At 38.1% G+C, this 13,180-nt stretch overlaps 4 protein-coding genes across 5 annotated transcripts; 2 read left to right on the forward strand and 2 right to left on the reverse strand.

The window, feature by feature from the left end:
- The first annotated feature begins 228 nt into the window (after positions 1–228).
- LOC140797414 (ras-related protein RABD1-like) lies at positions 229–3,147 on the forward strand. Its single transcript, XM_073150823.1, has 8 exons — positions 229–366; positions 462–534; positions 717–764; positions 878–925; positions 1,712–1,783; positions 2,199–2,354; positions 2,563–2,666; positions 2,929–3,147. Exons 1-8 carry the CDS (start codon positions 353–355, stop codon positions 3,017–3,019), a joined length of 606 nt encoding a protein of 201 aa, XP_073006924.1. The 5' UTR covers positions 229–352; the 3' UTR covers positions 3,020–3,147.
- Positions 3,148–3,774: 627 nt separating this feature from the next.
- On the reverse strand, positions 3,775–6,575 carry LOC140797413 (ras-related protein RABA2a-like). The gene is made up of 2 exons (XM_073150822.1): positions 6,228–6,575; positions 3,775–4,477 (listed from the first exon to the last, which is right to left on the reverse strand). Exons 1-2 carry the CDS (start codon positions 6,390–6,392, stop codon positions 3,983–3,985), a joined length of 660 nt encoding a protein of 219 aa, XP_073006923.1. The 5' UTR covers positions 6,393–6,575; the 3' UTR covers positions 3,775–3,982.
- Positions 6,576–7,676: 1,101 nt separating this feature from the next.
- On the reverse strand, positions 7,677–9,280 carry LOC140797861 (putative 12-oxophytodienoate reductase 4). Of its 2 annotated transcripts, XM_073151546.1 has the most exons (4): positions 9,114–9,280; positions 8,743–9,014; positions 8,467–8,640; positions 7,677–8,382 (listed from the first exon to the last, which is right to left on the reverse strand). In XM_073151546.1, exons 1-4 carry the CDS (start codon positions 9,170–9,172, stop codon positions 7,790–7,792), a joined length of 1,098 nt encoding a protein of 365 aa, XP_073007647.1. In that variant the 5' UTR covers positions 9,173–9,280; the 3' UTR covers positions 7,677–7,789. The 2 variants fall into 2 exon arrangements, with proteins under 2 accessions (XP_073007647.1, XP_073007646.1); XM_073151545.1 differs by having other exon boundaries at positions 8,467–9,014.
- A 2,760-nt stretch (positions 9,281–12,040) lies between these two features.
- LOC140797573 (zinc-finger homeodomain protein 4-like) lies at positions 12,041–12,964 on the forward strand. Its single transcript, XM_073151136.1, has one exon. It carries the CDS (start codon positions 12,217–12,219, stop codon positions 12,769–12,771), a length of 555 nt encoding a protein of 184 aa, XP_073007237.1. The 5' UTR covers positions 12,041–12,216; the 3' UTR covers positions 12,772–12,964.
- Positions 12,965–13,180: the final 216 nt, after the last annotated feature.

Here is a 13,180-nt window from a genome sequence, read left to right on the forward strand (position 1 = left end):
AAAGTGATTTTTAAGGGGTACATATGCAAAAAAAGAAAAAGAAAACCATAATATAATGGTAGAGGATCCGAACCCTCTGATAGTCGATAGACTATGGCGTTCAAGTCGGATCGGGATCCGCGTCCGTATCCAGTACCCGTTAAATTTAGAGGCCATTTTCGTCATTTTAACATGTGCATGCGATGATGTGCCATGATGTGCGATTATGCGCGATGATGCGCGATGTCATGTCAATATACGCCGTGGGCCGTGACCTTCGACTCAAACGTTCTGTTTTCGTTTCGGCCTTCTTCCCTCTCCCACACCTCAAGAAGGAGACGATCTTTTGATCCTTCTCTTCGGATTCGTAACCATGAGCAACGAGTAGTAAGTTCCAATGCCTACCTCCTCGAATTTTTTCCCTTTTTTTTTTGAAATTTCTTTTTTGTTATTCTTTCGTTGTTCCTCTTCTCCTTCTCCAGCGATTACCTCTTCAAGGTCCTCTTGATTGGAGACTCCTCCGTGGGGAAGTCGTGCCTCCTCCTCAGATTCTCCGTGAGTATCGATAGTTGCCGATTAAATGTTTGACGAAAAATCACAATTTGTTAATAGACATGGAGATTTTGATGCTAAAGTTTTGGTTTTTACTGAGTTGCGTTCTGATTCCAAGGTTTTTCTTGCATTTTCTGATGGTTATTCCAGTTTGGTATTGATCTGTGTGGGTTTGTTCCTTGCAGGATGATTCATATGTCGATAGCTACATAAGCACGATCGGCGTTGATTTCGTGAGTTCATGCATTTCCTTCCGATAACAGTTCCTATTGCAATTATTTAGTCATATAAGTGAGTTAATGCAATAAATTTTGCAACTTGGTTTTAATTACATTACTTGCTTCAGAAAATTCGAACAATTGAGCTGGATGGGAAGACAGTCAAGCTGCAGATTGTAAGTGGTTTTTGCAATATTTTTTTGATAATTATGCTGCAGAAAATATTTCCTATGTACAAAGTCTTAGTTTGATATATTTATTAGAATAATCTTTAAGCTTACTGGTATATCTAGATTGAGGCCCGGTTAATAAATGCTTAATATTGTTAATTAAGAATGCATTTAACAAGTATGTGACTACCATGGAAATTGTTGGGTCAACATTTAAACTATATTATCTTTGGTTGTAAGGGTGTGGTGTACGGTGTATCCCCTCCATGAGAATATGTTAAGTTGTTTCTGTGCCTGTCCCCTGCAAATCCTCACATGAGGTATTATGGTAGCTTTCATTAGCTTATAGTTTTCTGGTATTAGATGAGCAAAAGAGATATGGAGTTTTCGACTAGTAACCCTTTTTTGAGTCCTTTCAGTAAACTTGTCTCAACTATTTTATGCATATTCTCTTGATAGTTCTATGACTCTTTCATGCTAAGTTTCCATTTCACGTAAAAAAGGCATAGAAATTTTATCCACGGGGATTTTAGAATGCTAATTGTTGGTTAGGTAAATGTCGTGCGATAGCGAAATTATTACATGAGCATAACTGCTCCATTACATGCAATAACTAATATTTGACTTAGTTTAAGATGTATCCAAGCTACCTTCTAGAGGACGAGTGTCTGATTAAATTTTTACTAGATAAAATTTAAGTATATATATGGAGCACCTCTTGCAGAAATAACTTGTGCGTGTGCTTCTGTAATGTTATTTATTTTGAATAGTAATGTTATTCTGTTCTTATAGTGGGATACAGCAGGACAGGAGCGGTTCAGGACCATTACAAGTAGTTACTACCGGGGAGCACATGGAATCATTGTATGAAACTCGAACTTTGCCTTCTTTTCAAGTTCCATGTTTTCAGATGAAAACATCATAAATTAGGTTGTCCTTATTTTCTTTCTAGATAACTAAATGTATTCATATTTGTGATTATTTATACAAAGCATATCATGGTTTTCGTAACTTCATTTTGACCTACTATAATTGAAGTTTAGATCTATAGATTGATGCCATAAAATGAAAATTTGCTATCATTCTGCAAAAATTGAGATTAGGGGGAAGCATTACTATTTCTAAAGAGCACAGAGCTGCTATTCATGCCCTTATGCTGAGATGCTTCAGATATCTCAGCCTAACAGAAGTTTACTAAATCATAAATAATTATTTCTGTAGTTTTCTCTCTGTACTTTAATCAGATAAACTGGAATTAATATGCTAATACCTTCTCCAGATTGTTTATGATGTTACAGAGATGGAGAGCTTTAACAATGTCAAGCAGTGGTTGAATGAAATTGATAGATATGCTAGTGATAATGTCTGCAAGCTGCTTGTTGGCAATAAATGTGACTTGGTTGAGAATAAGGTTGTGGAAACAGAAAAGGCACAGGTATAGTTCTGTCTCATTTTGTGTATATGTATCATCTTGGCTGGTGGTCCTTATGATATAGTAGGGTTCATATATCAATGCTTTTAGTGATAATTGTTGACCTGTGAGAGCTATATTATCATATCAATTAGACAAATGAAGATGCTTACTGACTTCAGTTGCAAGTTATACTTCATGCTATGACTTACTGGTAATTTGCTAACTACAGGCTTTTGCGGATGAACTAGGCATTGCTTTCCTTGAGACAAGTGCAAAGGAATCGATCAATGTGGAGAAAGCTTTTTTAACAATGTCTGCTGAAATTAAGAAAAGGTAAAAAAAAAGAGAGAAGAATTAAATAGTTCAGACCTGAAAATTAAACAAAAAATAATGCCAGTAATGCAATTATTTACAGTTTAAGCCTATATTATTTGTATACTAATATTGCATATATATAAACTTGAGGCATTCTCTTTGACTTCACTTAGTATAAGCTTGTTCATTGCATCTCACCTTATGGTTCACTTTTTTTTTCTGGTTACATCCTAGAAGGAAACAAATAATGGTACTCAATAGGGTTTTGATTGTGATACAGAATGGGAAACCAGCCCACCACGGACAGGAAACCAGCAACTGTTCAGATGAAGGGCCAGCCTGTCCAGCAGAAGAACAACTGTTGTTCCTAGTCTTTACTCCTATTTTTGTTATAACATTTGGCTGGAAACGTATGGAAGAACAATTAAATGGATTAGAGTGTGATGTTTCTTGTTAACTGATCTTTGAAAAATACTAAATGACCATCTTATCTACAAAAGTGTATGATTTTGCTTGTTCTAGGAATCACTGTTCCTATGTCATTTATCTAGGCGGTGTGATTGTTCATGTTAAATATTCAAAAGGTGGAAATTGTCGTTCTACACTTGCTGTATATCTGCAACTCAAGGGCTTCACGTTTGAAAAGTTGTTGCAAGGGCATCATTTCATTTCCTTATTTATTTTGTGGAGGTAAAGGATAAATTTTATGGTGTTTTAGTAACCATTAAAGTGTTGTGGGGTTCAAATTTAAAACAACCATCTTAATCTATGGCAAAATTCTGTATCTTTAAATTTAAAATACTAATTGTTACAGTGATCATATCCAACAGAAAGACTAGATTGCATTTTATAACTAAATACTTCGAACACCTAACAAGAAAACAGCTTGCTTCATGCAAATTGATAGCAAGAACAAAAGAGTTTCACCAGTCAACATTTACCATGTTATTTAGTCCAATCAGAAAGCATATTAGCTACCTGAGTTCTGCAGGGAAAAGACTTCGACATATCATTCGAACAAGGATATGCACAAAAACTCGAAATGAGAGTCAATTCTTGCTTCTGTAGACAAATGACGCCATGCGAAAAAGCTCTCAACTGGAAAACTACACATTTTTTTCCACCATTTCTGTTGAAGATCTTTCCTCCATTCATATTTTAAAAAAACATAATTCTATATGAGTATATAGTTCACAAGATCCAAAGCAGTTAATTAGAAAAAGACTAATGCAAGCACCCGATCTCAATAAGGACAACAAATTGAAATACAAAAGCATAAATCCCGCCATCTACATTCCGTGATAGAATGAAAGAATAATGGCTATTAATCACAACTATGTTGAGCAGCACTGCTTCTTCGTACCGTCAGGCTCTGATGCCGACACCACAATGGTCTTCCCTTCTTTGACCCCCCCAGTAGGTCCTGTCCCAGGGTCATCTGGAGAGGAGATCGTCTTCTTGCTGATGGTTCGGTAGATCTCTGCAAGGATCATCTGGAATGCCTTCTCCACATTTGTGGCCTCTAGGGCAGATGTCTCAATGAAGGACAACCCTTCCGCCTCAGCAAAGCTCTGTGCATCTTCCGAGGCAACTGCACAGAGGTGCTTCAAGTCGGTCTTGTTTCCGATAAGCATAATCCTTATATTAGAGTCACCATGGTCCCGGAGCTCTTTGAGCCAGCGGCTGACATTCTCAAAAGTTGTGGGCTTGGTTACATCATAGACTAGGATGGCTCCAAGAGCTCCACGATAATAAGCACTTGTAATTGCCCTATAACGCTCTTGGCCAGCAGTATCCCATATTTGTGCTTTTATTATCCTTCCCTCTACCTTCAGGAGGTACATAGAGAATAACAGAAGACATGAGAGAGAATTTTACACTGTTCCACTCTAGAAATGAGGAATTCAAAGCAAAATTATAGATTGCAAGCAAGAAGGCAACATGCAGTTGGATAGCATTGGGCATAAAATCCAACACGTAAATACGTATTTATCTAAATTTCTGCTTTAATGTGGCATATTATATAACTCTTATAGAGTACATCCCAACCACCACCTAGTGACAATAAGGGGTCTCAAAATATACAAGCCGCTCAGGCTTGGGCTCAGCTTTGGCTTGGACTGAGCCGAGCCTAAATAAATTTGTGGGCTCGAATTAAATTTCGAGCTAAGCCTTAGCCTGAGCCGGCTCGACTCATATATATATATATATATATATATATATATATATATATATATATCCATAACCATTAGATATTAGATCTAAAAATAGGCTCAGCTTAAAAATAGCCTAGTTTTAGGCTTGAGCTCAGCTCAGTCTGGCCGGCTTAAAAGTAGGCTCAATTTTAGGCTCGGGCTCGGAGCCAAGCCTAAATAAAATGACTAGGCTCGAAACTCATTTACACCCCTACTAACAATCAGACATAGCAAACAAAAAGAAAACAAAATCTTTAATTTTATCAACAAAAAAGAAGCTTAATCAATTCATTCATTTGTGTTAATGGTGTGTCCTATGAAATCTGTGATTCCTAAACACATGAATTATTTCAGCAATTTATTACAAAATCATAAATTTAAATAGAAATTTTGTACACTTCCATAACCAGAAAATTTTCATTGACAAATGACAACACCACCAACATTGACATGCAACAAAATGGAGACTACCATAATTGGGCTGTTCAAGGATTCTAGCCTAGAGAAAGGATCATAATTAACACAACATAGACAGCTGCTTTCATATTAAACCCTTCTTGTGTGCTCCTCATGCATTACCTCATGAGAAAAGTTGGAATAACTAGGTCATAATAATACCAAAAAAGATACTCCAATTAAATGATTTCGATTAGTCAATCAGTAGGAATGCATTTTTCACCCATCCAAGCTATGTCATCATACTAAGTGATGTCATCTAGCCATAAGCCTAATTTTATTATACAAATAAAATCTCCTTGATAGAACAGTGTGATCAAATATCTCTTGTGCATCTCTATAAACTTGCATTTTTCATCGCTGTGGATTAATTTCATAATCGGAAAGGTTTTCTACTACATGTTAACCGTGGGTATTGACTTGAGCAGCACCCACCAATTGAAAAGAGGTCGCTAACATCACTAATCAACGCGTTTAGGATCTCTAGATTGTGACACCGAACCATGATTAGTGAAAGATCTGGTCTTGATTCTTGAAAAGGGATCCCCGATCCAGAAAATCTCAACTTGTTACTTGTGCGCTGGTTCGCAGCTCTTTAACGTCCAAAAGATCTAAGATTGCTTGTCTGTAACCCTACTATGTCGTCAGCGAATTGTTCAAACCAATCCTAAATTCTTGGAATCCACCCTAGACTAATTTGAGAAGCAAGAAAGAAAAAGCCAAGCATCCTTCTACAATAAACCTAAACAGATCTAGGAAGTTAACAAAGAAACCAATCAAGATCTATCAAGCCTAGGGTGGGAAACCCCATATGATCCAATCGGGAGTTGAAAAGGATGCAGATCCAAGACAAGCTCATCACCAATTTTGACGGGAAAAGACCGAATTCGATCAATAAGAGCAGTAGATCTAAGAAGGGGAGGGTTACTTGGAGTGTCCGGGTGGCGAATTCGACGCCGATGGTGGACTTGGACTCGAGGCAGAACTGGTTGCGCGTGAAGCGGGAGAGGAGGTTGGATTTCCCCACGCCGGAGTCGCCGATCAACACCACCTTGAACAAGTAGTCGTACTCCTCATCCGCTCTCCTCGCCATTCTTCTACTCGCCGCTCTCTCTCTCTCTCTCTCTCTCTCTCTCTCTCTCTCTCTCACACACACACACACACACACACACACACAGACACACACAGACACACACTTCACTATTAATAGTTAAAAGACGACAGCTAAATTTTAGTGGAACGTCAAGTACTAAATTTGGGAATTATGCTTCATTTTTGGACTTATTTCAAATAATTTTATACAATATAAAATGGCTTTTTTATTGTCTGGATAAGCTTTTATGGTTAAATTTGATTTAATTGACAGAATTATATTAATGCCAGCCTTTGTAGCTCTGTCATCAGACGATGCATAATTTTTGCATAATTGGGGACTGTGTATTATATATTATGGTGGAGACAGTACACATGTTACCGACAAATATATTTATATTCTGTCTAATGTTTGTCTCCCTCTTTATTAATACATTTTCAAAAGCTACTTATTTGTGTTTATGCCCATTTATATTTTATATTTACGTACGTACTCATCAAAACCTATTGTTTTGTACGGACATTTGTATGATTATCTAAAAAATAATAAGAGCAATTTTGTGTCTTTTCGCTGTTAAACTAATCAAAATTTAACTATTGGTTAACTTTTATGAGTTTTGTACGTTAAAAGAAAATTAAAGGTTGTAAGAAGAACTATTTAAAAGAAAAAAAAAAAGTGTTACACCGACCGCTCTAGTAAAATTGGTATGACCAAGAATATTATTAGATCGACTCTAACTCTAAGTAATTACTATGAACCAAATTACTTAGTAATTAATGATGGCTCGGCAGTGTGGTAGGCTTGGAGGAGTAGCTCGGTAACGCGATAATTTGGAGCAATGTCTCAGTAATATTTAGTTCGAAGCAATAATTTAACGACACACACGACTTGAAGTCTAAATTAAACGGCTTAGTATATTAACAAAATTTGATGGGACCTTAGTGTCTTTGTATCCGGGGAGGATTGATATAGTGTCTTATATCTAACTTTTAGGAGAAAAAAAAATCAAAGTGTTAGACACATAAATAAGAGATCTTAAATTGGTATACACGCCAAATAAACCCATTGAGAATGCAGGCTACATATATCCAATTTCCATACTATCTAAATGGCACCGGGATTAGAATTAACATGAAATGACCGTATTTTATTCACTACATTAATGCAACAACAAGAAGCAGCTGTCTCAAACTTAAAAAGAGTATTTGATTGCTAAAAGGAAAAAGAAGAAAGTACTTATTTTCGTTTAAATTTTGGTCGTAAAAATTAAAATAAGAAAATAAATTTGTTTACACACCAAAAATATTATTTTTTTTATTTTAATATATTTTTAATTTTTTATTTGAAAGAAAGACAGTGACTTCGTTGAAATCTCGCTTTCAGGAACGACACATATTCTAAGTAGAAGGGTCAAGAAATGGGTAGTCTGTGTACCCGACAACAGGGTCCGGAGTGTAGAATGTGGACCGATTATACTTGTTCAGAGGAGCATTCAGCTCAAATCTCTTCGGCAGGTCGGGATTCGCCAAGAACAACCGTCCGAACGCTATGAGATCCGTGTATCCTTCGCTCACAACCTTGTTCCCTTCCTCGCGGTCGTAGCCTCCTGCGGCAATGAACGTGCCATTGAAGGCTTTCCTCAATGGGAGCAGCCGGTGGGGGATCTGCCGCCGGCCGTCGACGATCGCCATCCGCGGCTCGACCACGTGGCAGTACAGGACCTTGAGCTTGTTCATTGCTTGGACCATGTACAGCCCAAGAGCCTGGGGGTCAGAGTCGTAGGACTCCTTGTAGTCGGCAAAGGGCGACAGCCTGATGCCGACTCTGTCGGCTCCGATCTCGTCGACGATCGCCTGAACCACCTCCAGCGCGAAGCGGCAGCGGTTCTCGAGGCTTCCGCCGTACTCGTCGGTGCGGTCGTTGACGCCGTCCTTCATGAACTGCTCGATAAGGTAGCCGTGCGCGCCGTGGATTTCGATTCCGTCGAAGCCTGCGACAGAGACACCGGGTGCATGGGAGACTTAGCAAGATTGTGCACAAGAGTGTCTTAAATTCGAATTTCCCTATTAATTACCTGCTTCGATAGCATTTCTTGCGGCGAGTCTGAAATCGCCGACAATTTGCGGGATCTCATCGGTTCGCAGCCTGCGAGGGGGAGAATACTCCTGGCTACTTCCATCGTGCATCTGCTGAGGCTTCAGTTGCTTGTCTGTGCTTGAGATGGGTGCTTGTCCATTAGGCTGGTATTCTGTATAAAAAAGATACAAGCATTGGTTCAAGTATGTAAGGATATATATATATATATATATATAGATGCCAATTAGAAGAAAGGAAGGGTAATGGTACGTACGATAGGTAGATGACCTTCCAACATGCCAGAGTTGGCAGAAGAAAATTGCACCCCTGTTATGCACGGCGTCGACGATTGGCTTCCAGGCCTCCACTTGCTCCTTGGTCCATATCCCAGGAGTGTCTGGGTAGCCCTGAGCAGTGTCCGAGACCCCCGTGGCTTCGGTTATCAGAAGGCCTCCCTTGCTGGCCCTCTGAGAGTAATACAAGATGGCATGCGGCTGTGGGACATTGCCGTAGGATCTCGATCTCGTCAATGGTGCCAGAACAACCCTGAACAGAAAAATTGGAATCTTTTGGATCAACAACTACACGAACTGGAAATAATGAAAGCCCTGAGTACAAGAATGATATTGATTTGAGATTACTGACCTGTGGGAGAGATCAAATTTGCCCAGCTTGTATGGAGTCAGAAGAGGAACTGCTTCCATCTTTTGATCTACAAAAACCAACAAGAAACTGATCACGGGATGAGTGGGTTTCTTTGACAAAAAAGAAGGGAAGGATGCATTCCATTTATAGAGATCAAAGTCACCATTTTAGCTGCCAATGAATCGGGATAGGCGACGGTCAGTGGACAAAAAAGTTTCATGCTTACGTAGTCCGACGGCTATGGCTCTGCGTTTTGGGTCAATTATTGGATTAATAAGTTAAACACGGGGAAACGGTCAGAGAAACGTGGTCGGGATTCAGAGAGTAGAACTTACTTTTGATTGGAAATCGGGTTTAACTTCTTTCTTCTTTTTGGCAATTTTATGAAAAACATCCTAGATTTTGCATTTATTATCCTTCAAAAATACTTGTAAAAAAAAACAAAACAAAATACTTCTCATTTAAACATAAAAATTGATTCCTTTTTTATTTTGATCTTAAAATATATGATAACCGATCATTAAGAAAAGCTAACGAGTGTTTTTTGAGTAGTTAATAAAAATAAAGTACAAGGAGTTTTTAATAAATATTTCTCATTATTTTTGACGCAAGGACGTTGATACATTGAACATAACCAAGTTTTTGCTTCTTTCCTTTTCGTATCCTTTATTTTAGTCAGTATAAAGTTACGAAATTACCTGCTACCAATGAAGCAATCAGGAGCCGTCCGATGCAATAGCCATGGGGAGAGATGGGAATTACGGGAGGGGTATTTCGGATATTTAATGAGAAAAGCAAGGGTGAATACTTTTCTTAAGAAGTTTGTTATGTCGAGCTACCTCACGTCACCGCTCATGTCACGGAGTTTCCCGATACTGAGGATGACATCAGTGATTTATTTTTAAAGCACGTGCAAATCTCAAAGCATATTAAAAAATTAATTAATTTGATTTCTTTTGTTTATTTTTAATTTTGATGTTTATTTTTCTAATTTTTCTCAGATAAATATAAACTAATTAATAATCTTTTCTTCTTCTTTTTTCTCTGTATTTTCAGTGGATAAAAGACTCAGATAGTTTCGGAGTTTTGTGTTTAAAAAATAAGTTTTGGGATTATAAGATGGCAATTTGCATTTAACACCTGATCTTTTAACCTATTTGTTGTTTACAAATTTTATTTTTAGTATTTACACTTTGAGTTTTATATTTTTATCAAATATGTGTGAACGAAAATAACTAAAATGTCTTTAATTTTCTTTCTCTTAGGCGACAAAATTATTTTTCCTCAAAAAAAAAATAAGGGAGGCTTTGAGCTGAAGAGTTCATCTAAACGTTCTACACTGTAAAGTAGAGTACCCTTGGCCCAGCCCAATGAAGCCCATTTTAGGAGCTTGACGACTATCGAGTCAGGTCAAAGTCAAGTCGGACACAAACTTTCCAATCTTTGCTAAACATTGCCTAAGAGCACTCTTGGTCTTTTAATCTTGAGTCTAGGATTGGGATTGAGGTGGCTTTTGGTTGGGTCTCTAATTTCAAGCTACATCTTTTTGGTTGGAGAGGCTCGATGCTGAACTACTGAGCTGCTAAAAGTATAATGGTACGAGTAGGCCAGGCTAAATTCCTACTAAATAAAAAAAAATTATTGCCATTAAGCTCGATCAACTGATCGAAATGTTTGGCAGGCAGGCCGAGTTAGTAAGCTACCCATGCTCCAGCCCAAGTGAAGTAAAGAAATTATGCATCACCTTCATAGGTTAGTGGAACTGTGCAAGAAGACTCGTGACCAGTTCATGTACAATATAAATCATGAAGCTTACTCTGAAAGACTTGTGTGACAGCTCAACAAGGCCCAGTACTATGAATCATGAGAATAAATGAATTCAAGAGTTGTCTCCTTTGAGGAATGAGTGTTTGGAAGATTACTTTCCAAGAAAACAAGACTGTTACTGCCCCCCACATCAGAGGATGAAAAGGAGGTAAATTAAAAGGAAGTTGCATGGGTGTGAAGAAAGTTTTGACATTATAGCATGAGATTTGCACTTGACCCGGTGAAGAAGAAGAAGGTGAACTATTTTTTGGAAGCAAGGAATGTGATGTATGATGAGATTTGTTATATGGCAATAATTTTTTGTGCCATTCTCTCTGCTGCAAATTTAAGTCATGAATACAACATCTATGTTGAAAAGTGACAAAAAGGATAGAGAAGTAACTGCTCTATAACAAGTTTCATGAAGAAAATTTCATATCCTACTCTTTCTTGAAAGTAATTCCAGGATTTCATATTATCTTCTTCCAAGTATGAAGTACTTTTTGCTGGCACTTTTTTTTAGTTTGTCTTGGCATTCCGATTCTCTGATAGTGCTTCATTTCATATTCTATGTGAACATTTCATGATATCAGTTTGATTCCTGATACTGCAAGCAAAGCAAACACCCCATTCTTTTTTCTTTCTTTTTTCTTATTACACATCTCTCTCTCTATATATTGTGTCTTGTAGAAACTTTATTATTTTTTATAAATTTTAAGTTCTTAGACTAATTATAAGCTACACAAAGAAGTCATCCCTCATCAATGCATAAATAAAATAAAATAGACCATAACAAACCCAAATCATGCTCATATGATATCCACATAGAAATTCTATCCCCGTAAGTTTAGAGTACCATTCGAATTCATGATCTCTACTATAGTAAAATAGAACCCCCAATAATTTATGCTAATAGTGGTACCTCCATATCTTACACAATGCTTTTAATTTTTTTGACTATTGCTATATAAGTTTAAGTTCCTGACAATCACAACACTCAGCCGAATACTTAGTCAGGGCTCTCTCAAATATTAATCTCTCTCTGTTAATAAAGAAAGTTGAATTTGTTTAGTCTTAGGTTGTTTTCCAGCATTCTGCATTGCCTCTTGACCCCCGTCACTCCCAGCTTATCACATGACTCTGCTCTGGCTCCCTTCTGTTGTACTTTTAGTCCTATCCACTGTTCAAAATAATTGTTGCTTTCTTCACACTTAAAAGAGCATAAGAACTAGTCCATAGACAACAAAGACTCCTACAATAACAACTCCACAATACCTCTCTTTCCTTTTGAAAGAGAATGGATTGTTCTGATCATGGAGGAGAGATGCAGAGCCATGGCTACCTCAGCAGCAAGAAAGGAGTGATCAAGTACAGAGAGTGCCTCAAGAACCATGCAGCCTCCATTGGTGGAGCTGCCACTGATGGCTGTGGTGAGTTCATGCCAGGTGGTGAAGAAGGAACGATGGAGGCCTTGAAGTGCTCTGCTTGCAACTGCCACAGAAACTTCCACAGAAAGGAGGTAGAAGGTGAGCCCCTCTCTTATGACCTCTTCTACCAAAAGGGTCTCTTGATCTCAGGCTCTCTTGGCCTCATCCAAAGGCCATATGACCACATGGCCATGGCAAGGCCTCCTCCCATGGTGATCAAGAGAAGGTACAGGACCAAATTCACAGCCGAGCAGAAGGAGAAGATGCTGGGCTTTGCTGAGAAGGTTGGGTGGAGGATTCAGAGGGAGGAGGATGGTGTGGTGCAGCAGTTCTGCAAGGAGATTGGGGTGAGGAGGAGGGTGCTCAAGGTTTGGATGCATAATAACAAGAATAACTTGGCTAAGAAGAGCTCTCTTCAGATTTAGTAGCATTCTCAGTAGTATTGCATCAGTCTTTAGATTCTCTTCTCTCTCTATCTCTCATTTGATCAATATGTTATGTCTATTTTAAGGTGTCAAGGTTCCACTGTTGTTCTCTATCTCTTTTGCAATGGTATTTGCTAGTGATGAAAGCCACGATTATAAATTTGGAGAACGAAACAACAAAGGTTGTGAAATAGAGGATGAGTAATCTGCAATCCATGTCTCTAATTCTTATCATGACTAGTTGTTAGGAGAAGGCATGTGATGCTGCTGTTGTTGCTGGTATGCAAAGCTTGCAATCCTGCAGGTTTTTGAGCATATGGTGTTCACTATTGAGAGGGAAATAAAAATAGTGAATCAGAGCAGCCAACCCACCAAGCAATATTTGTTCCCCTTGGAGATAACAAAGAAG

This window comes from Typha latifolia, chromosome 11, assembly GCF_019914945.1.
Source record: "Typha latifolia isolate L0001 chromosome 11, TyphaL0001v2, whole genome shotgun sequence".
Lineage (NCBI taxonomy): Eukaryota > Viridiplantae > Streptophyta > Magnoliopsida > Poales > Typhaceae > Typha > Typha latifolia.